Here is a 21,328-nt window from a genome sequence, read left to right on the forward strand (position 1 = left end):
CGTGTACTTCAAATTATGAATGATACTTTTAAATAGAATGTGTTTAGCTTTATGAAAAAAATCACATTTTCTAGTTTTTGTTTAGTCCATTTCATCACAGACTGGTAAAATCTTTCCTGGTTGAGGCATGGTCCTTGTACCAGCGTTTAAGAGTACAATCTGGACCATCGTGTTCTCACTTGACCTCAGTATTTTGTATTTTTGTTCAACAATGCTGTTCTTAAGAATAACTAAGGTTTTAGATTTAGCTAAATAAATGCAGTCAGTGCAATAGTAATATGCATTGTTTTGTGAACATAAGTCTTCAAAGTACCCAGGATTTATAAATCTCTTATATAAATGGGTTTAATTGCGATAAATATTTCAATCATTGACCATGCTAATGCATGTTTTCCAGAAATTCAAGAGGAACCTAGGGTGCTGGGAATGAAAAATTAATGTTTTAGAAATAGAGCTGATGGGAGAATAAACTGCAGAATGCAAATATTCTTATTTCCTGCAAAAATATAATTTCCTTTCTTTTAAATTTTTCTAGCCAATCGACTTTGAAACAAATAGGATGTTTGTCCTTACTGTCGCTGCAGAAAATCAAGTGCCATTAGCCAAGGGTATTCAGCACCCACCTCAGTCCACTGCCACTGTGTCTGTTACAGTTATTGACGTGAACGAAAACCCTTATTTTGCCCCAAATCCCAAGATCATTCGCCAAGAAGAAGGCCTTCATGCCGGCACCATGTTAACAACGTTTACTGCTCAGGACCCAGATCGATATATGCAGCAAAATATTAGGTATCAAATGACATTTATGGTGTTTTTCTAATTTACATGATGTCCTGTACTGTGCATAAAATATATTTACTGTTTGAGTGAGAACTTTTTTCACTGGAAGCAAAACTACTTATTACCAAATTATTTTTAATTCTTCGATGAACCTTCTTTTCAGTAGATCAATGAGTACATTGGTTAGGTAATATAAGAATGGATCATGTCTTATTTGAAGAAAAAATGTTTTCTGCCCCTTTTTCTTTTTTTTTAATATTTAAGAATAATTCAGCCGGTGCTTTTATACCAAGCATCACAGAAAGTTTCTACTGTGAATAAATAGGGGACTCTCAGAAGCTTATAACATGTATCTCTTCTCCACTCATCAGAAAAAGAAAACTCATGCCAAAACCAAGATATCAGCTAATTATTTTCATCCCTTACCTGTACAGTAGTTATAGGACTTATAAAACATATCTGTAAAGATTTCTCGCCTCAGCAAAATCTAATTTATCCTTCCTGATGAGGGAGTAGATAGTTAGCAGAGCATACCCCACACGACCATTTTCCATTGCTGGTGATGATAATTTTTTAAATTAGCTCATATTTTATTTAATTTCTTCCAGAACTGCTGCTAACAGATAACTGCATATCTTCTCCGTTTCTCTAGACATTGAAATCAAGATAGATAGATAGCAAATTAATAGATGTATTAAACTCCTACAACTTTTTACCTCTCAAAATATAGGATATTTTTTCCAATCTGTATATTGGTTATCCAAGCTTGAAAATCTCACCCTCAGCCCGGTTGAAAAAGGAGTTGAAGCTGATCAGTCTACTGATAGAGATAATCTGCTTCAGATGGCCTCTGCTGTGGGACCTCCCTTGATAGGCGTAGTTCTGAGGCTTGACCCTGTGTGGGAGATACTAGTAGGAATGGGATTATGGGGGTCTCCTCGCTGTGACGTCATCTCCACCATGATAAGGTGGTAAATATTTTAAGCGTTTTCTGTGATAGAAAATTCCACTTCTCTTATAATTTCTCTAATATCCTATACATTAGGGCTACTGCTTACTTAGAAGGTAAATTTGAGCTATTTTATCTGCACTATTACTATTCATTGAAATAGACAACAGCTTGAAACAAAATCTGTCAAATCCACCATAGCCCACTGCACAGAAACGGGGCTCCTAGTCTTTCCGCTCAAACACCTGTCTAATGTTTCCTGCGTGCCCGCCCACACACAACCTTTATGTGCCTCCCAGAATCACCATCACAGAAATACTTTTCCATGTGAAAGCTGTATATCCAGCCATTATCTAAAAAAAATACAAGTTAATGAGCTGGTTGCATTTGAAATTAGACTGAAAAATATGTTTTAGTTTTTTAAAGTTTTATATCAAAAGAATTAACATACTGTACTTTCATGTTTTAGATACACAAAATTATCTGATCCTGCCAATTGGCTAAAAATAGATCCTGTGAATGGGCAAATAACTACAATTGCTGTTTTGGACAGAGAATCGCCAAATGTGAAAAACAATATATATAATGCTACTTTCCTTGCTTCTGACAATGGTACGTAATTAAATATAGTCACTGTATTATCCTGTGTGTTGTTAGAGTATAGCCTCATCATGCATGCATCATCAGGAAATGAGGTTTTCTATGAAACTCAATTGTCTAGAAAATGGATATCTATTACTCTAAGGCCCAACTTCTACTTTCCTTTTCCACTGGGTTTTCTATGACATGTTCCCTGTCTTCTGTAATGAATGTTCCCAATGTCCATACACCCTCCTTAGTAGCCTCATATTGTGATGACAAGCCTTTGTGGGTTTTCTGCCCTCCTCTGCGTCAGTGCCTCATTACTGCAGGGTGAGTCCGTCCTCAATGGCCCCAGACGCTCTGGGATTTTTTTTTGGAGGAAGATTAGCTCTGAGCTAACATCTGACTCCAGTCCTCTTCTTTTTTTGCTGAGGAAGATTGGCCATGAGCTAACATCCATGGCCATCTTCCTCCACTTTATATGTGGGATGCCTGCCACAGTCTGGCTTGATAATCAGTGTGTAGGTCCACACCCGGGATCGGAACTGGTGAACCCTGGGCTGCTGAAGCAGAGCATGCAAACCCAACCACTGTGCTACTGGGCTAGCCCCAGACACTGTGTTTTTTGAGTTGGTCCTTTTATTTCTTCTGATCTGTCAATTTGCTGCCGTCTGTTTTTCTGTCTCTAGCACTTTTCCTCTTTCTAATTCTCTGCCTCTAGTCTGCCATGGGCTAGGAAACTTAATTTTGTGCATAAATGGAGATCTGTGAGAACACAAGCTTTGGTATGTTAGTTTTGGCCCTTTTTTTTTGTTGTTCTGGGTCTCTGCTAGATTCTAAATGGTTGAGATGAATAGATAGCCCAATTGTTTTAGTTATTTAAGACAAATATGACTTATGTAAATCTGGTGGTGGGTCTGTTTTGCTCTCTTGGCTCTCAGTACGACGTGTGTTTCCGAGTACAGGCTCTCGAGCTCTCCCTGACCCCCTGGGTGCAGACTCCATCTCTACCACTGCCTAACTGTAGAATTGGCAACAAAGTTTTAAATCTGATGGTGGCAGTACCTGACTCAGGGTGTATTGAGGAAGATAAAATGGCTGTACACATAAAGCTTTTAAAGCAGTGTCTGGCACAAACTCAACACTCAAATATTTCTCTGGTGTGTTAATAGTTTCAAAACTGAATCACAAGCATATTTTAAAATCATTTTAGTGTTAGACTATGAATGTTAACATCTAATAAAAATCGCAGGCTTCAATTTGGTGGTCAAGATATGCAGCTTGAAAAATGTTGCCTATCAACACTTGTGATAAGAACAGTTTCCATGAACCTTTCACAATCATGTATAATAAGATTCAGTGAGATCATTATCTGTCATAAATCTACGTGGTGACAGGGCTAAAGCAATATTTCCTGTCTTTTCTAATGTGGGACCTACTCAAATATTTAGGGTTGACGCTCGGGAGAAACAGCTTCTGCCATTTCTGCCACTGCACATCAGAGCACAGCGTTAGTGGCTGTTTCATGCTGCCTCGCCGTATGTAAGGAGTAGCTTTCCTCTGCAGTGGAACCTAAAGTAATATATCTTGCACCAGTATGTTGAGATTTAAAGAGCTATAAAATTATATGTATGCATGTTTGTTGTGAGTTACAACCAAATTTTTCGTTCACCAAGGTGGATTGTTTCCTAATTGAAGGGGTGTTTGATGTGAGAGAGGAGTAAGCGCTTAAATCTGTGGAGCTGTGATGCTTTGCATATGCGCTCAGCTTTAAATCATGAGGCTGGGTCTGGAGCCCTGGTTCTACTCCTTAATGTTTGGGCAAGGCCTTCCTCTCTCTGTGCCTTAGTTTCATTATTGATAAGTTGTTTTTGCTGCTTGCCTATTCTATAAAGTTGTTAAGAGAGTCAAGTAATATTAAATGTGATAGTAAGTGTGAAAATTCCTCATACTATGGAGTATCATAGCAATCACTGTGGTATTAGAAAATTGTTAACAGCCACCTTATGTCTCCACCTTAACTCTCCCTGCTCTCAGAGCCATCCGTATTCCTCAGAGAGGTCCATGGAGGTTTCTCTTTGTCCCCTCCTCAAGAATGTGTGTGTGCTCCTTCCTAGTTCTGTGTTCTTGGGCAGGTCACTTACACCTCTGGGTCTTGGTATGCAACCTTTTTTAGAAAATATTTATATTTCTATCATAGTATAATATATATAAATTATATAATTAGTTAAATATTATAGTTATGTAATAACATAACATTTCTATTATATATATTTAGTATGTATATTTATGTATAATTTATAATATATCAGAGGCCAAATCACCAGACTAAATAATCACAAGAAGTGGTAGAGACCACATTTGGTAGTGGAATGAGAATGGGTTTGGGGTCAGGCAGACCAACCTTAAGTAGCAACGCCATCACTTACAAGAGTGTGTGACCGTGAACAGTTTATAGAGATTTAGGTTCCTTGTTTATTTAAACCTACTGCCTAGGATTACAATGAAATAATGTATAGAGAAACCTATTCCTCTCTCAGGGAGGGAGTTGGTTGATCAACACAGATCATTTCTCTTCTCCACGGCATTCCTTCCCCAGATGAGGTCTATGGGTCTGCATTAGTTGTCTGTAGCCTGTTTCAAGTTTTTGTAGCTGTGTTTGAGCTTTAAAAGCATTTTTCTGTTCTTTCATGCACATGTCTTGGTTTTCCATCAAAAGAGTAGAGTCCGCAAGATCATGAGCCTGGTGTTCTGCTTCTCTCACATTCCCTGCAGTGCCTAGAGCAGCATGTTGTGCACGGGGCCCAGAGTAACGGACGGCGAGGGCAGGAAAGGTGCAGAGCCAGCTCGGCAGGGGCACGCATGGTCGCCGTGCTCAGCTCCTGCACACCAGCAGTGGCAGCTCAAGGTCATCCTAGAAAGGAAGCAAGAAGTGGCCTTGTTCCGAAAACAGTCTGCCCTGATGCTGTGGCAACTAGATTTTTCCAAAGTTATGCAATGATAAGGGCAAGAAGGCTAGAAGCTTTGAGAATTTCACTGTCATTGAGACTCATGGGAGAGAATTGTTTAGCATCAATTTGTGATTTTTCTCCCTTTTAAGGAATTCCTCCTATGAGTGGAACAGGAACGCTGCAGATCTATTTACTTGATATTAATGACAATGCCCCTCAAGTGTTACCTCAAGAGGCAGAGACTTGTGAAACTCCAGACCCCAATTCAATTAACATCACCGCACTTGATTATGACATTGATCCAAATGCTGGACCATTTGCTTTTGATCTCCCTTTGTCTCCGTTGAATATTAAGAAAAATTGGACCATCACTCGGCTTAATGGTAAGAAGAGATTAATTATTTGAATATGTGTGCAGTTGAGAAGTTCTGAAGCCTGTTATTAAAAGTTAATTGTAGGTCCTTTATAATCTTATTAAATATATTTTAAAAGCTACTTAAAGTTTAAATAAGATATTGAAAGCCCTTAAAACCAAAAGAGTCTTCACAGCACAGCATAGTTATAGTCTGCTTCATATATACTGTTAGGTAGTAAATACGTTCTAGAAAATGCTATGTGTTTTTTACTGTATTAGGTATTAGTTATCAAACTATATTTTTTGCTTTTTCATATAGGTGATTTTGCTCAGCTTAATTTAAAGATAAAATTTCTTGAAGCTGGGATATATGAAGTTCCAATCATAATCACAGATTCTGGGAATCCTCCCAAATCAAATATTTCCATCCTTCGCGTGAAGGTTTGCCAGTGTGACTCCAACGGGGACTGCACAGACGTGGATAGAATCGTGGGTGCGGGGCTTGGCACGGGTGCCATCATTGCCATCCTGCTTTGCATCATCATCCTGCTCAGTAAGTGCTTTCATTGGTTCTTAGATTTTCCCTTTTCGCTTCTAGGATGTTTAGCAAAGTAACTTGGTGCTGTTACCTTTCAAAGTAATTTAACAACTCTTTTCAACCTCTGAGCCTCTTGCCGATCACATATGGGACAGCCAAGTCCACTTCAGAATGAAAAGAGCCTGAGCATTGTTTCAAACATTCACATGTTTGCAGCAAACCCGGCCTGCATACCTCTCCCATGCCGTTGCAATTTTCTGATGCTGATGGCTTGGGGAGCAGTAGCAAACTCTTTTCATAGAAAAATGTTACACAGTCCTAAGTTTGAACACTTCTCTTATGATTTGAGTATGAATTTATGACACGTAGTTGATGATTTAGGAAAATAAGTATATTGCTTTCCTTCATATAAAGCGCACTCAGCAACCTGCTCCAGTCATGCAAGGATCAAGGTAATTGTTTCTGAAGGGCTGCATAAAATAGTGAGAGACTGTACTTCATACAGCACATTTGATAATAGAAATGATTACACAGCTCAATAAATTGTCTGTCTTTAGAGCAAGTCTCGATTAAGGAATTGCTCCTTTTTAAGATACTTTGCAGTCTTTGGTTCAGTGGAATGCAAGAAATTAACCACTAGAAAGTACTTTAGGAACCACTTCTAAGCATGCAGGTTAAAAGGATAAATTGCCAGGGCCCTGTGTTTTATTGTGGAATAGCAGCAGGACTTAGTTTATTGTGCAATCATGTTATGCACCAATCACTTTCTTGAAAATGTTGGCCATTTCTTTTATGTTTTCTCCATTTACAAGTGTTCTGATAATTTAGAATTCTGTTCCTTTATTCTAAGCAATTACTATAGAAGCCTGAGCATTTTTTACTTCCTGTGTGGAGACTACTTTGACTATAATTTGAAACCTGCATGCTGTACTAATAATCCACTTGCTAGATTTAGCCCTGGAACAATGGCAAATGAGATCATGTATCTGGCTTTAAAACGAGGATATTTACTTTTATGGCCAATAATAAAAGTGTGCTCAAATAGGAGTCATTAAATCTTTAACTTCAGGATGTAAACTGATATCCCCAGATTTTAGAGAAAATGCATTCCTAGATGTGCACTTAGGGATATGTTTCAATTTCAGCTAAAATGTGGCATATATGTCAACCTTATCGAGAAAGACTTAGATATGATGGATTATGGCGTGAAGAAATGACTGTAGCATTTTGAAGGAAAATGAATTGGTGCTGATTTTAACATCAAACCTCTGGAAAATTTATGGTTCTAGACCTGGCCCAAAAGTGTAAGGCATGAAAGCCTAATGTTATTTCCGTGCTCGAACTAATCCCCTTGCCTTCGTACCTGAAACATGCAGTTTATTATGAACAGGAATGCAGAATAGTGCAATAGGAAAACACCAGCCTTTGGGGGCCAAAAACACTCAACAGTTGATCCAATTCCAATTTACTACCAAAGTCATCTTGGCCAACACCTATCCCCCATTGAGAAGTCCCCCTTGAGAAGTAGCGTTCTCTGATTTGGGGAGCATAATGGTGACCAAGCTGAATAAAAGAGCAATTAAATAACAAGTAACAAGTTAATTTGCTGTGTGTTGTTTTAGCACTTACAGGAGTATCCTATCCTCTAGCAAGCCAAAGTGAAAGATAAAAATAGTTACTGTCCCCATTTGTCGATGATGAAACTGAGGACAGTTTTCACCCAGTGAGTTCACAGGGTACCAGGGACTGGAAGCCAGTTCTCTCACTCTAAACCCAGTACTCAGACTCCTGTTTTTTCTTCTCTCTCTTAATGTGAGGCCAGAAACAGATAACAGAGTGGCATATGCACTACAAGTTTTTGACCCATATAAGTATGTTATTAGTGTTGAAGACTGTGATTGTATAAGTCAAATTTTAAAAATTACAATATAATGATTTTTTCACTCTTTTCCTACCTAGTCCTCGTTCTAATGTTTGTGGTATGGATGAAACGCCGGGATAAAGAACGCCAGGCCAAGCAACTTTTAATTGATCCAGAAGATGATGTAAGAGATAATATTTTAAAATATGATGAAGAAGGTGGAGGAGAGGAAGACCAGGTGAGCAATATTTTAAATCTTTAAGTGAAATTTTATGATCATATCATCTAAATGGTAGGAAAATGTTAATGCAAGCAGTAAGAAAATGGTATCAAATTTCCTTTCTGTTATCACATTATCAAACGCTTGGTGAATTCTTTCCAATGTTTGCTGCGCATTTCTTCAATTTTTTTTTAAAGTGCCAAATGTCATTGTATTTATTTTGTAAGAAAATCATTAAATTGCTTCAAGAAGCCCAGGATTTAAACCTAATTCCAATTATATTTGTACTAATAGAAATGTTTTTCTTTACAGTTTTTCATTATTGGATATACGAAATATAAGTAAAAGTCTTTGTACATTGAGATTTAGATATTTATATGTATGGCAGAAAAAGCACTAGACTATTCATTCCACAAGCATTTCCCAAGCACATTCAATATTCCAAGCACTATTTTAATCATCGAGGATACAGACGTGGGCAGAGCCAACGAATGTCTACCCTCAATGGTCTTACATTCTTGAGAAATATTTGAAGTTGGAGACAATATCTAGTTCATCTTTGTATCCCTAGTGTCTGTTCTGGTGCCTGGCTCATAGTAGTTGCTCGATAAATGTTGAAGCTCCATCTGGCTGTAAAATAACATGAGCTTCTGTGTCACTGTGTATGTAAGGAACTGCGTATCTGTTCAAAGATAAGAATGACCAATAGTTGGGAAACAAAGATCTTTATCTACTTGGAAGCAACAATTTAGGTAATATCATAGTTAACATTTATAAGATCTGTACTTCATACCAGGCATTCTGCTAAGGATATTAAGTGCTGTTATCTCTTAAATCTTTGAAACTTGTGGTATACTTGAATGTCTTCACTTTTGTCATAGAAGACAGACACTAGGGATGGTTGGAGTCTACACACTCATACAACTAGCAAGTGATAGATGCAGGATTTAAATCCAGGGCTGTCTGATGTCACAGCCTAAACTGACACTCTGATACAATTCCTCTTGAAATTATCTGGACCATATTAATGAAATTCTTGAGAAATCGCTAGGACAGGTATTTCTTAGATACATTTGATAATTATGTCATTTCTACTAAGTAATGGAAATGTCACAATAGTAGTCAGAAAAAGAACTCACAGTTAGTGGGTCTTAGACCATTTTCAGTAAATTCCAGTGTACTCTGTCTTAAGTATAGATGTAGACATTATTGATAGGACTGTTAACTTGAATAAACGCGAATTTTTGTGAACATCCTTTCTCCTTCCCTTCTTTATTCCTTTGAGGAAATAATATATCACTTTTTGTTTTACAAAGCACACTCACTTCCACTGTTGTGTTTAATCTTTGTGGCAGCCTGTTATGGTTTTTCATTTTCTATTTGCAGCAAATTGCATGGTTCAGTCTCAGAGTTTGTCCTGGCAGAGCCAGAACTCAAGCCCAGCTTCCAGCTTCCATGCTTGGGTAACAATATTCCTCAACTCTCTCATTTAGAAGAGAACCGTGTTTAAAATCTGTTGAAAACTTGACTTGTGTGTAAAGCTGTTTTGAATACTGACTAATTAAAGTGGCTCTATAAATACACCCCAGGGTTTCTTGCTTATAAATGTCTTTGGATATTAAAATTCATGTTTAGCTTAATCCTTCATTAATCTGTCCTTTCACTTGCCTGAGCTATGTTCAAGATCAGCAAACGTACATTGATCACATTCTCTCATAAATCTTTTCGGTATTTTATTTTTCATGACATTCTGCATAATTTTCTAGACATAAACCTAAACCCAACTCAAAGAAGCTGCAGTGAAAATAGTAATAACTGGAAGACCATTGGTCATAAGTGGATGCTTCACAGAATGGGAGGCCTAGAGTCAAGAACCACGATGATTCTCAGCATCTGAGAGTCTGGTCCAGGGCACTCGATGTCTCCTGATTGGGCTCTTTCTCCTCCCCGCCCCACCAATCCCTTTAAGAAATTGTTTAATGAGGTTTTATTGTTGTAGTTATTTTAAGAAAGTCTTACTTCCTGTATTGACTTCATCCACTTAGATGCATGCTTGAAATCAAATGGTAAAATTTATCTAAGATTTATTGAAATTATCATCATAAATCTTCAACCTCTTCTTTTCCTGATCTCTAAAGTTTTCTTTGCCCCTAGATAAACTCGTGCACATAAATGTGTTGCTTCCTACCCACTTCCCTGAAAGTCCAAAGATTTTTCTGGAACTTTCTCTGTATTGTCCTCTGTGGCTAATTTCTTTATTTAGTACGAGTCTTCCTGTGGCATCTTTTTGTAGCCCCTTGGTTCTTTGATGGCATTTTAGTCTAGGTCAAGAGCTTTCACCCATCTCTGATCCTCTGTTATGATTTCTATTTGTGGTTCTCATATAAAAAATTGTGACAAAATTACATAATGGGTGTTTTTTTCTAATTTTTACCTCACAATAGCAGAATAAAATATGCAGTATAGGAATGCTACATCAAGAGTTCTGTCTCCTCTACCTCTGAAGTGAAATCCATTCACCCATCTCCCTCACCAAGGCCGCTACCTCAATTAGTTCAGAATCATCACTGTCCTGCAAGAGCGTCCTAGTGAGTGTCCTGTCTCTGGTTTCATACCCCCATCCGTTCTTCAGAAATTGCCAAATCTAGGCTTCCTTAGCATGGCAGATCCTTGGCCCTTTGGTGTACCGCCTCGTGCACTAGGTAAAGGCCTGTGCAGAAGAGTTGGTGGTGGGTGCAGACTCCCTCAGGATGTGAATCCATCAAGCTGTTCACTCCTGGCCACTAAAGTTTCCTTCAGAATCGGGATGTTTTGTCCTTTTACCATTTAATGACAGATTCCTTTCTTCTTCCGCCCACTCCTCTTCTGGGTCTTCTTTCTCCTAGAAAGGGCTTGTCATTGTCTGTATTTTCATTCAGTTAGACCTCACTATGTTCTCAGCCATCTTATAGTTTCAAAATTCTGTGATTTGGTAACTTTTTTGTTCTTGGCAGTAGAGTGTGAATAATCATCTCATGATTTTCTATATCCCAGCCAGCAGCAGAAGGCTTCCTCCGGGTCTAAGAATGTAACCACCGGACATGTCAACAAAGAACATTTCCAGAACCCCAGAAGCTTCCCTTGTACCCCTTGCCAGCCAGTGTCAAATGTAATCAGTAATTTTTGTTTCTATCACCACAAATTAGCATTATCTGGTTTGGGATTTTATTATGCAAATGGATGTCATACAGTAGGTGTTTTTCCTGTCTGGCTTCCTTTACTCAACATTATATCCGTGAGATTCATCCATGCTATATTTAGGAGTAGTTCATTTTTGTCATTGCTGAGTAGTATTCCATTGTAAGAATTAACCATATTTTATCTATCCTTCTACTACACTTGGATATTTGAGTTGATCCAGTTGAGTTATTATGAATAAAACTGCTATGAACATTTTTGTGCATTTTCTTGGTACATGTGCAGGGGTTGAATTTCTAGGCTCTAAAATGTGCCTATGTACAGCTTTAGTACAATCCTGCCAGTTTTCCAAAGTGATCGTCCCCGTTTCTACCTCCCCTTGCCACAGCAATGTATGAAAGTTCCAATTCTCCTTCATCCTCACTGGCAATGTGATTTTCTTCAGTCTTTTAAAATTTTAGCCACTCTGGTGATGTACATCTTATTATGATTTAATTGAGAGGCTCCTACTGACTGACTGACCATTTTGTTGTCTTCCTTGTGAAGTTTCTGTTCAGCTTATTTGTCGGCTTTCCTATTGAGTCATCGGCTCTTTTTTTATTGATTTGTTGGAGGTCCTTATATATTATGGATATCAGTTCTGTCAGATAAATGTTTGTAAATATTCTCTCCCGTTCTATAGCTTGCTTTTTTATTCTCTTAATGATCTCTTCGGATCCACAGAAGATTTTAATTTTAGTGGAATCCAATTTATCAATTTTTTCCACTGTGGTTAGAGCATTTATATCCTATTTAAGAAAACTTTGTCTACCCTGAGGTAAAGAATCCTCCTTGCCAAAAAAATCTTCATGTTGTCTTCTTCAGCTTTATGGTTTTACCTATCACATTAAATCTGTGATCCATCTATGGTTTTACCTATCATATCATATCTATTTAATACCTGTCATATTAAATCCAGAGTAATGGATTATTCATCTGGTATAAGATATGGATCAGAGTTTTTTGTTTGTTTGTTTTATATATATCCAGCACTGTTTACTAAAAAGATAACCCTTCTTCACTGCATTGTAGTGGTTCGTTTGTCATAAAGCAGGTGGTTATGTACGTGTGGGGCTGTGGTTGGCTTCCTCACTCTATATGTTGTCCTACTTGCTCATTTGTCTATTCTTGGGCCAATACCACACTGCTTTCATTCCTATCACTTTTTAATATGTCTTCATATTTGTTTGAATAAATTCTCCAACTGAACTCATCAAGAGTTTTTTTTCAACATTTTTGGTGGATTTTATCATTTACTTTATTTTTCCTTAAGAAAGATACACCATTTATTTAGTACTCTTACTTTCTAAGTGAATTTATTCCAAACACCTCTCCATTTTCTAAATAAGATTTTATTGCTTTAAATCTTAACATCATGGTCAGTTCCTGAGAAGTTCAGTTTTGTGAAATACACTGTATTCTATTTTCCATAATTCACATGTGGCTCCCTGTTAGAAATTCTATTTCTTTCTAGTGTGCATTAAGCATTTTTGGCAACAGAATGTGGTTCATACTTTTTTATTAGTTTTTTTGAAGGTATTCTCTCTTTACAAGAGTGGGCCTTGGAAATGGAATTGATGCCATCTTAAGTTCTAGACAAATTTTAGTCGATTTTTATTTCATTTGGCTGGTATTTTGTGGAGCATGTGGATGGAGATTGTGCCATAGCAAGCAGACACAGCTTGCCATAATCAGGCAGTGGTCTGCTTGGTGTCTCAGTTGGACAGTCTTAAAGAATCACCAGCTTTAAAGGATGGGTAGGTCTCAGAGGTCAGTCTAGGTGGTTGGTGGCTGTGGTTACAGGCAAAGGCAGGTCTGCAGCCACTGGCTGTCCGAGCGTGGCCATACTGCCTAGCCTACAGCTGGCTCAGCCAAGATTCCTATTTTTCCTGCCAAGCAAAAGTATCCTTCTTTAGGAGCTAACTTAGAAAGAAAGCAAAGCAGAGCAGTCATTTACAAAGGTAGCCCTTATCTTCCCTGCTGTTGATGAGCATCTCTATTTGTTTAAGTTCTGTGCCAAAACACCGGGTGCTAGTTTCTTTAACAAACTACCGAAAAGGGGCCTAAGAAAAGAAGAACAAAACAAACACCTCTGTATCTTTTTTCTTGTCCTGTGGATGGTAGACTTTTACCAGTGCTTGTGGATATTCCACTCTGGTTTGGATGGATTGTCAGGAGACTAGATTGGACCCCTATTTGAAACTAGCATTAGATGTGTTCTGAACAGAAGCATTATTTCCTCACAGGACTGTTGGCAGTTGGACAGACACTTCTGTGTAATGTCCAGTCTCTTTTCAGAGGGCGAGCTTCCTTCTTTATCTGCTTCGCTGCCATAATCAGCAGGGCTTTTGGTAGTTATCAAGTCATGTTTAATTGCCCTCATTAGTAAATGTCCTTCCGTGCCCTTTTGGCCAGTGAGGCTGGTTGCAGATACTGTATCCCTTTTAATGATCTTTGCTTCCAGTTCCTTCCGTATCAGTGTCACTAATAAAATCAAGGTGAGTGTACAATATAGCTGATAGCAGCTTATTTTTTCTGGAACCGTCCCCTTTTAGCCCCAGGATAGGAAACAGAAACTGTTAGCTTCCTGCTCTTTAAAGCTTAGACTTAATTACGATTGCTCTTATATTAAACAAACATTTAGGGAGTGTGTATTATGTTTACAATGCTCACTGTTGCTCTCCTTAACAACCTCTACCTAAATCACTTACATTATGCAGCTTCATCCTCCATAATAACAAAAGCTATAGTTTGGTGTACCCTACATGTTATGATGCCCTGTGCTAAGTGCTTTATATCCATTATTTGATTTGACCCTCCCTAAGTACAGCAAAGTAGGTACATGCTGTTAGAAAGTAGTGAAGTGGGGATTAAATCCTGGCCCAACCGAGTCCAAAGAAGCTGGTGTGTTTACCATATTCTGTAGCATCCTTGGCAAAGAGCAGGCTCAACTAGGCAATTAAGGCAGTGCCTTTCAGAATGTCATTTGAATTTATCAGTGAAGGCTATCCCTTCCTGGAAGTAGGCCCTCAGACATACAGCAGCTTCCTCTGCTCTTAAAATTGGACTTGAAAGATTTTCCATTCCCAGGGCCTTGGGCTGTTGTGGGAACTCTGGGTCTGGGTCTATGAGAGGTGATGCTGCTGTTCTCGTGGGAGGCTTCACAAATCGCAATCAGTGGACCCTGGAGTTCTTTGGACCATGGCCAGTGGTTCAAGGGAGCAATGGCAGCAAGAAGTGGGCAGGACTTGTCTCCACAGGCAGAGTCAACTCATTTGAGATTAAAGCTGAGGCTGGTCAGAGCCAGACATGACAGAAAGTGTGAACGGCTACATAAAGACTCCACATCAGTTCTCTCTTGATCAATCTCGAGTTCTTGGCCCTTATTATCCACTGTGTTCCAGACCTGTCTTCTGTTCCTTCTATTACTCGCTGCTGCTGCAGTGACTAAATTTTCTTCTCTCAGTCTCTTTGGACAGACAAGGCCCAGCACCTCTTGGGCTCGGTAGATTTCACATTCCAGGACTGTGAAGACTCTCTCTGAATTCCCAAATTTGGTTTTATGTTTTAAAGACTTGCTCGGGGCTGGGCTCTTTTGCAGCAGAGATGGTTCTGAGTTCTCAAAGAAAGTCACTGATACCAACCCTGATGGTTGGGGGGCTTGTCTGAAAACTGGATTGGCTGTCACTTTAAAGTCACAGTTCATACACTGGGGGTCTGTGTTTTATTTAGCTTGTAGGGCTTAAAAATTGAAAAACATCACATAAATTTTGGATCTCCCAATCCTCTCAAAACATGGAAACATCTAGAAACATGACCTGCATTATGACCTGACAGGCATTGTTAGAAACTAAAAAGAAGCTTCCTCTTTAAGCAAGGCAAACATGTTCCAGTAATTGCATTTTTTTTCATTTTTTTCATACCAGGCCAGCTTTATTGATTTACGTTATCAGCCTATCCTTTATAGATAACTATTTTTGCAGACTCTGATTCAATTATATAGTAATTACTAGGCTTTAGATTAAGAAAAATAGATTTCTATGAATAAGAGGTCCTATAGCGCTCTGAAACCAGGGAGTAATTTTCTCCCTGAGAAGAAAGCCACAAATATACCTAACCAGATGGATTAGTTAAAATAGGCGAGCTGCTGTAATAAACCCTAAAATTTCAGTGAACTAAGCCTAATTGAAATGTCTTTCTTGCTTGCTTAGCAATAATTGGGTTTCTAGTCATGGGAGTTTGGGGAGGGGAGAGGAGATCTCCACTCCACACAGTCATTCAGGGACCCAGAGTGCCAGTGGCTCTTCCGTCTGCCACATATGGCTTCCAAGGTCACCCCAGCCCTGCATACATGCAATCTCTGAATGAAAAAAAGGCAGGGAGGATGATTTGTGGGAGATTTTTATGGACCACACCTGGAAATGACACGCATCACTTCCACTTTTGGAAGTGGGTTCCGAAACCAGCTGGAAGTCTCTACCTCACCCTGGTTGGGTACTTGAGTTTCGAGAATCTTCTGAGGTTCTATGAGAACAGATTTTACCCACCCATGGTAGGTTGCTAGATCATGTGTATTGTTCTGACACATCCAGGTATGCCAGAAGGACGTGGGTCCCTGGACACAGAGAAGACACAGGAGGTGCAGCAACTCATGAGAATGGGACACTATATCACTGTATGGGTGTGAGAAGCAGTGTGTTAAGGCTCACCAAAAACCAGGCAGGGCAGCGTTCTGTTACCCGGGGATGCTTCCAGTCCTCCCTGGGACGCGGAAGTCTTCTTGATCAGGCCCAGCCCTTGCACATGTAAGGAATCACATATAATTCCAATCACCCCTCTGCTTTGCATTTTTAACTGCCGTAGGATTGAACTTCCTGTACGTCTGTAGTTAAGCCATGCTCTTTCATACTTTTGTGGCTTAGAACATGGCCTTTACCTGCTTAACTCCAGTTAGTCACCAAGATTCATCTCAAGACATCTTCTCTTGGGGTCCCAGGCTGAGTCAAGTGATTCTGTTCTGTGCTCTTACAACGTCTCATGTCTACCTCTATTTTGAGCTGTTGTCTTCAGCCCTGGTCTTGACCTTAAATCCTGTGAGGGCAGGGACTTGTCATATTCATTTTTTATTGCAATATCTAGGACAGTTGGCACCTGGCAGACACTCATAGAACATTTGCGCATTGGGCCATCTTCCCGAATCTCTTAGTTTGCAAGTCTATCCGTAGGGTTAATTGAACCACTATATCTCTGATAACTTTACTTTTATTTTTTGAAATCTCTGATTTCAGGAAATGATGATAGCATTCATTACATACTTGTTCTATGTCAGGCACTGTGCTACATTCTTAGTTTTCATGTCTCTTATCATCTTCCCAACAACCCTAGGCAGTAGATACTGCTATTAGTCCAGTCTTCACAGCCAGGTCCATGTGACTTGAGAGGCCAAGCTCTTATGCACTGTGCTGGAGGTCATAAGGTAGATGTTTTATTTAGTCTTTCTGATCTATAGCAGGCAGGTATTGCTGGATAGGACCAGCAAGTCTGGGCACTTAGCCATGGCTTATTAGATGTCCACTGGTAATCTGGCTTTAAAGCAGGCAAAGGGTAAGACCCAACTAATTGGGTAAACATAGCTTGCAAAATTGAGCACATTTTGACATTATGATAAAGTTAGAATCTGGAGAAGCAATCTGAGCAGCCAAGTTATTAAAAAAAAAAAATCTGAGTATGCAATCTGGGCAACAGGAACTAAAATCTAAAATCCAGGCTGGATGCCTAGAGAGAGGGATGAGGCTCAGGTACAAGAAAGCCGCTTGAGACCAAACCAGTCACTTTCCTGAGTGAGGGATCTCTGCTTGAGCCAGAGGGTCTCTCTGGACCTCCTGCCAGTCTCAGGACCCGCCTCAGTATGGGCAGCCGCGCCTGACCCTCTGACTCAAGCCGAGAATGAAGCTGTATAATTTAACCATGGTATATTTGATTCTTTGAAATAATTGTTTTAGAAAATCATTCTGCTTTATAAGCAAACTAACAGATGACTGAATCTGGACATAACTGTGGAGACCACTTTCAACATTTTTATTGTTGGCTAAAGCGCACTCTGTGAATTATGTTCCCAAGTGGTTCGTCCGTTAATACCCACCTGCAAACACTAGTGTATATTAGTTATTGAAAGAGTGACACTGATTTCACAAGAGGAGAGTTTCACCAGGGACTGAGTTAGCACATTGTCATCCCCATTTTGCACACTGTTCTCAAAATGCTTATGGCCAAGTGACACACGTTGGTGGGCTACAGACAACATATATCCTGAACTGGTCTGTGCCCATTCCCTACTGAGTATTAAATATTTTTAATATGCACATGATTTGTACAGGATTCTTTGTTTGCTATTCCTGTCACTCGTGTGGTTGACCACAACATTTTACATAATTTATTTTAATAGTCATTCTTCCTGAATAATCGTAAGTTTATTACATTTAGGTTAGAAGAATAGAAAGTTATCAATATCCCAGTAATAACAGTGATAAAGATTTGAATGCCACATATATGTTAACACTATGCCAGAAAAAAAGAAGCTAAGATTCTAAGTGGTGTATGCCAAAGTTCTACCAGCTAGCCAATTCTACCAACTACCTGTTTTTATAAATAAACTTGTATTGGAATGCAGCCATGCACCATGCCCATTGTTTACATATTGTCTGTGGCTACATTTACACTACAGCTGCAGCAGAGTTGAGCTCTTGTGACGGAGACTGTGTGGCCCAAAAAGCCTAAAATATTTACTCTCTGGTCCTCACCGAAAATGTTTTTTGATCCTTGCTATAGACTTAGGCCATTAATGGAGTCCTCATCAGCGTTTTTTGTCCAAAAGTTGGAAATACTCTTAACGTTAGCACAGGAAGTTTACATAATCTGCCCAAGGTCACCCAGTTAGATGGTGTTGGAGCCAGGATTTGAATCAAGGCACTCTAGTTTCCGAATCCATCTTCTTAAATCACAATACTATGCTCCTTTGCTGTATTGAGTTTATGTATAAATTTCTCTTAGAACAAGGAATATATCTCTTTAGGAAATTCCGAAACAATGTGACGTAAACTAGTGAAGAATTTTGATGCTCTTTCACCATATTCCCAACCAAATAGTGCCATTTCTTTATTCCTTATTTTTAGGTTTCCTCCAAGATAGAATAATAGGTCATGCTAAGATAGAAGGACCTTGATCTTGTCTGAGTGGTGACATTTTTACTTTTTGTAAGGACAAGTTGGAGGTTGGGATGAGAACGTGGAACTGAAGACGCGTTTAAATGGCTAACTTTTTTGTCTCCCAAGACAGTACTTGAAAGAGTTAAGAAATGTGCTCATCTTTATAGGGCAATGAGTGAGTTACCTGGAAAGAAAGGGAAATTACAAACCTGAGGATAAAAAAATAAATTTTAGATTTTAGAAGAAACATCATCTTTCTGAAGCGCTCTTGCTCTGCTAGATCCCAAAGGCTCTGTGCAGCCGGGTCCTCACTTCTTCCAGCAGCCCCTCTCTCACAGCTACAAACACCTTCACTCTCCATAGTTTTTGTAGTAGTTTATATATTATATTAAGCTTTCATTGCTTTTAAATGTGTCCTTTTAAAAGACATTACACCAAAAGCTCTCTGAGGGCAGTGACTGAATCTATGACCCAAGAGACTCTTCGGAAAGTATTTGTTGAATCATATCTAATTGAATTGTATTTGCTGCATTTTTCCAAAAGAAAATGCCATAATTTTACAATGGGCAGAGAGATGTGATGAAATTTCAACAGTACTAGTTTCTGAAGCTGAACCATAATTTTGCACCAAGGAATGAACCTTCAGCTCATTCATAATTTTGAAAACAGAATTTTAAAAGAATTTTAAAAGAAGCTTTGACAGGCAGCATTCGCAGTAAACCATGGAAGCAGAAATAATGAATGTGCTTACTCTTCATGGGGACTCCGCTACCTCCCTTGTGGGAAGTGGCAAACTAGCTATCCAGTGTGATTAAAATTAGAATGGAGGTCCTTCATCTGTCCCCAAGTTATTTCATCTATATTAGGTTTATGATTCAAACCGCAAAAGCTTTTAGCAAATCTTTTGTTTTGGGGACTTTAATAATCCATAAGATCTGCTTAGTTTTCCGCATCATTTCGCCTGTGTAGATAGTTACCATCATAACTATATTTTGCTGGAAAGAGAATCAGGTCGTAATGTAATTTACATAAAGCTTGCAAGGGTACTTGACTTACTTGTCGGCAGCTGTGTGGTTATGTGTTGACACCTTATCACTATTTTATGCAATTATTTTAATGCCAGGAGCGATAGAGGGTGAGATAATAATGCTCTTCTCTTCCACCTTCGTTCCTTTTTTGTTTCTGTCTGAAGAGTTTCTTGCCTTTGCCGTAGCTCTTTTCCGCATTATCTTTCTTTTTGCCCTTCAGAATTTTGTCCATTTACTTTCATGTTAGTATTTTTATTTCTCTCAGTCACTCAGTCTTGAGACATAAGAAAATGTTTACTTTATCTATATGGGCATTTTAAAGTTGCTTGCCTCTGCTACCATAAAAGGAAAATTCTCCACTTACGCTAGCCCTTGCTCAGGAGATAGCAAAGCTGGCTGTTGTTTCATCACTGGCTCTCACCAGGGGAGGCTGATAAAGACCATGAACTTTGAATACCCTCCCCATCCCCTTGTGCCTGACCCTTGTTAGACCTAAGCAAAGACTCCTTCCTGACTAAAAATCCATGGGGCTTGTTTTCACCAACTGTGCACAGACCAGAGTACTACATCTCACTGCCTCGTTAGCATAACCACCTTGAACTCCCCTTCTGGCACTTAAAACTCCTTATGTCTACCCCCTCAGCAAACTATTTGGTACATTTCTTCACTGGCCCTGACAACAAGATGCAGCTTTTTTGTTTTTTTATTTCACTTGCTCTGGTTGGTCTCTGTTTTATCCTTCCACACTGCTTAACTGAGGCCATGACCTTGGGCAAATCATTAACCTCTGTGAGCTGTGGTAATCAATGGAATGGAACAACACGCACAACACCCACTTGGAAGGATTTTTGCTTGCAGTCTATAAGCTATCACATGAGAAACCACCAAGTGTAATTTCTGACACAAGATGGGCACTAGGTACGAGTCAGTTTCCTTCTTTCACACTCTCAGAGCTGAAAATGGCATCGGGCACCCAGTAGACACTCCTTAAATACTTGTGAAACAGTAAATGAATGCTTTCATTACTCTCTAAAACAGACTTAATTGCACAATTCTATAGCCTCTACCAGCAATGTAGCTTTCTGAAATATTTGCCTGGGATTCCAGAATTTCAATTTATACCAATGCAGCATTTTATTTTATTTAAGGTAGATTTGTAGTGTCATTTTCTGAACCAATTATAAATCATTGCAAGTCAGTGAAATTTAACAAGAAAAACCAAAACCAGAGGTTTAGCTGCTAACTTCTTACTAACTCTCCCAGAATTGTATCACCCTTAAGAAACTTTAAATGATAGACGGGAAAAAAGTACTTTCAGTTACTTGCAATGTTAATATTCTAAAAACCCTAATTCTGTGCCTACTTCTTATGGTTATTGCCAAAATAACACACACTTCAAACTTTAGTTGAAACAGGATTTTCCTTGGCCTTCATTTGAAAATTAGATTTCTTTGGGAGGTTAACGTGGTAAAGGTTGACAGTCACAGGAGAATTTTCAGATCCACTTTTTCTCTAAAGGGTTTTAGGAACCAAATAAAGACTTCTTCTTGGATTGTTTCTTTATAATCTTTAGAAGTAAGGCCATGAACCCAATGACCTTGAGAATGTTTTTGGTCTCTGTAATTCTCTTTATAATTCTCATG

The 21,328-nt window shown here is 38.9% G+C and overlaps 1 protein-coding gene across 1 annotated transcript in view; it reads left to right on the top strand.

The window, feature by feature from the left end:
• Positions 1-21,328, top strand: part of CDH2 (cadherin 2) — a 215,007-nt gene that overhangs the window by 177,492 nt on the left and 16,187 nt on the right. The window contains exons 10-14 of the mRNA XM_046670849.1: positions 536-789; positions 2,199-2,341; positions 5,412-5,645; positions 5,937-6,170; positions 8,115-8,254. Coding sequence (XP_046526805.1) covers positions 536-789; positions 2,199-2,341; positions 5,412-5,645; positions 5,937-6,170; positions 8,115-8,254 — 1,005 coding nt within the window. The remainder of the gene's footprint in view (positions 1-535; positions 790-2,198; positions 2,342-5,411; positions 5,646-5,936; positions 6,171-8,114; positions 8,255-21,328) is intronic.

Source organism: Equus quagga, chromosome 9 (genome assembly GCF_021613505.1).
Source record: "Equus quagga isolate Etosha38 chromosome 9, UCLA_HA_Equagga_1.0, whole genome shotgun sequence".
Classification (NCBI taxonomy): Eukaryota; Metazoa; Chordata; class Mammalia; order Perissodactyla; family Equidae; genus Equus; species Equus quagga.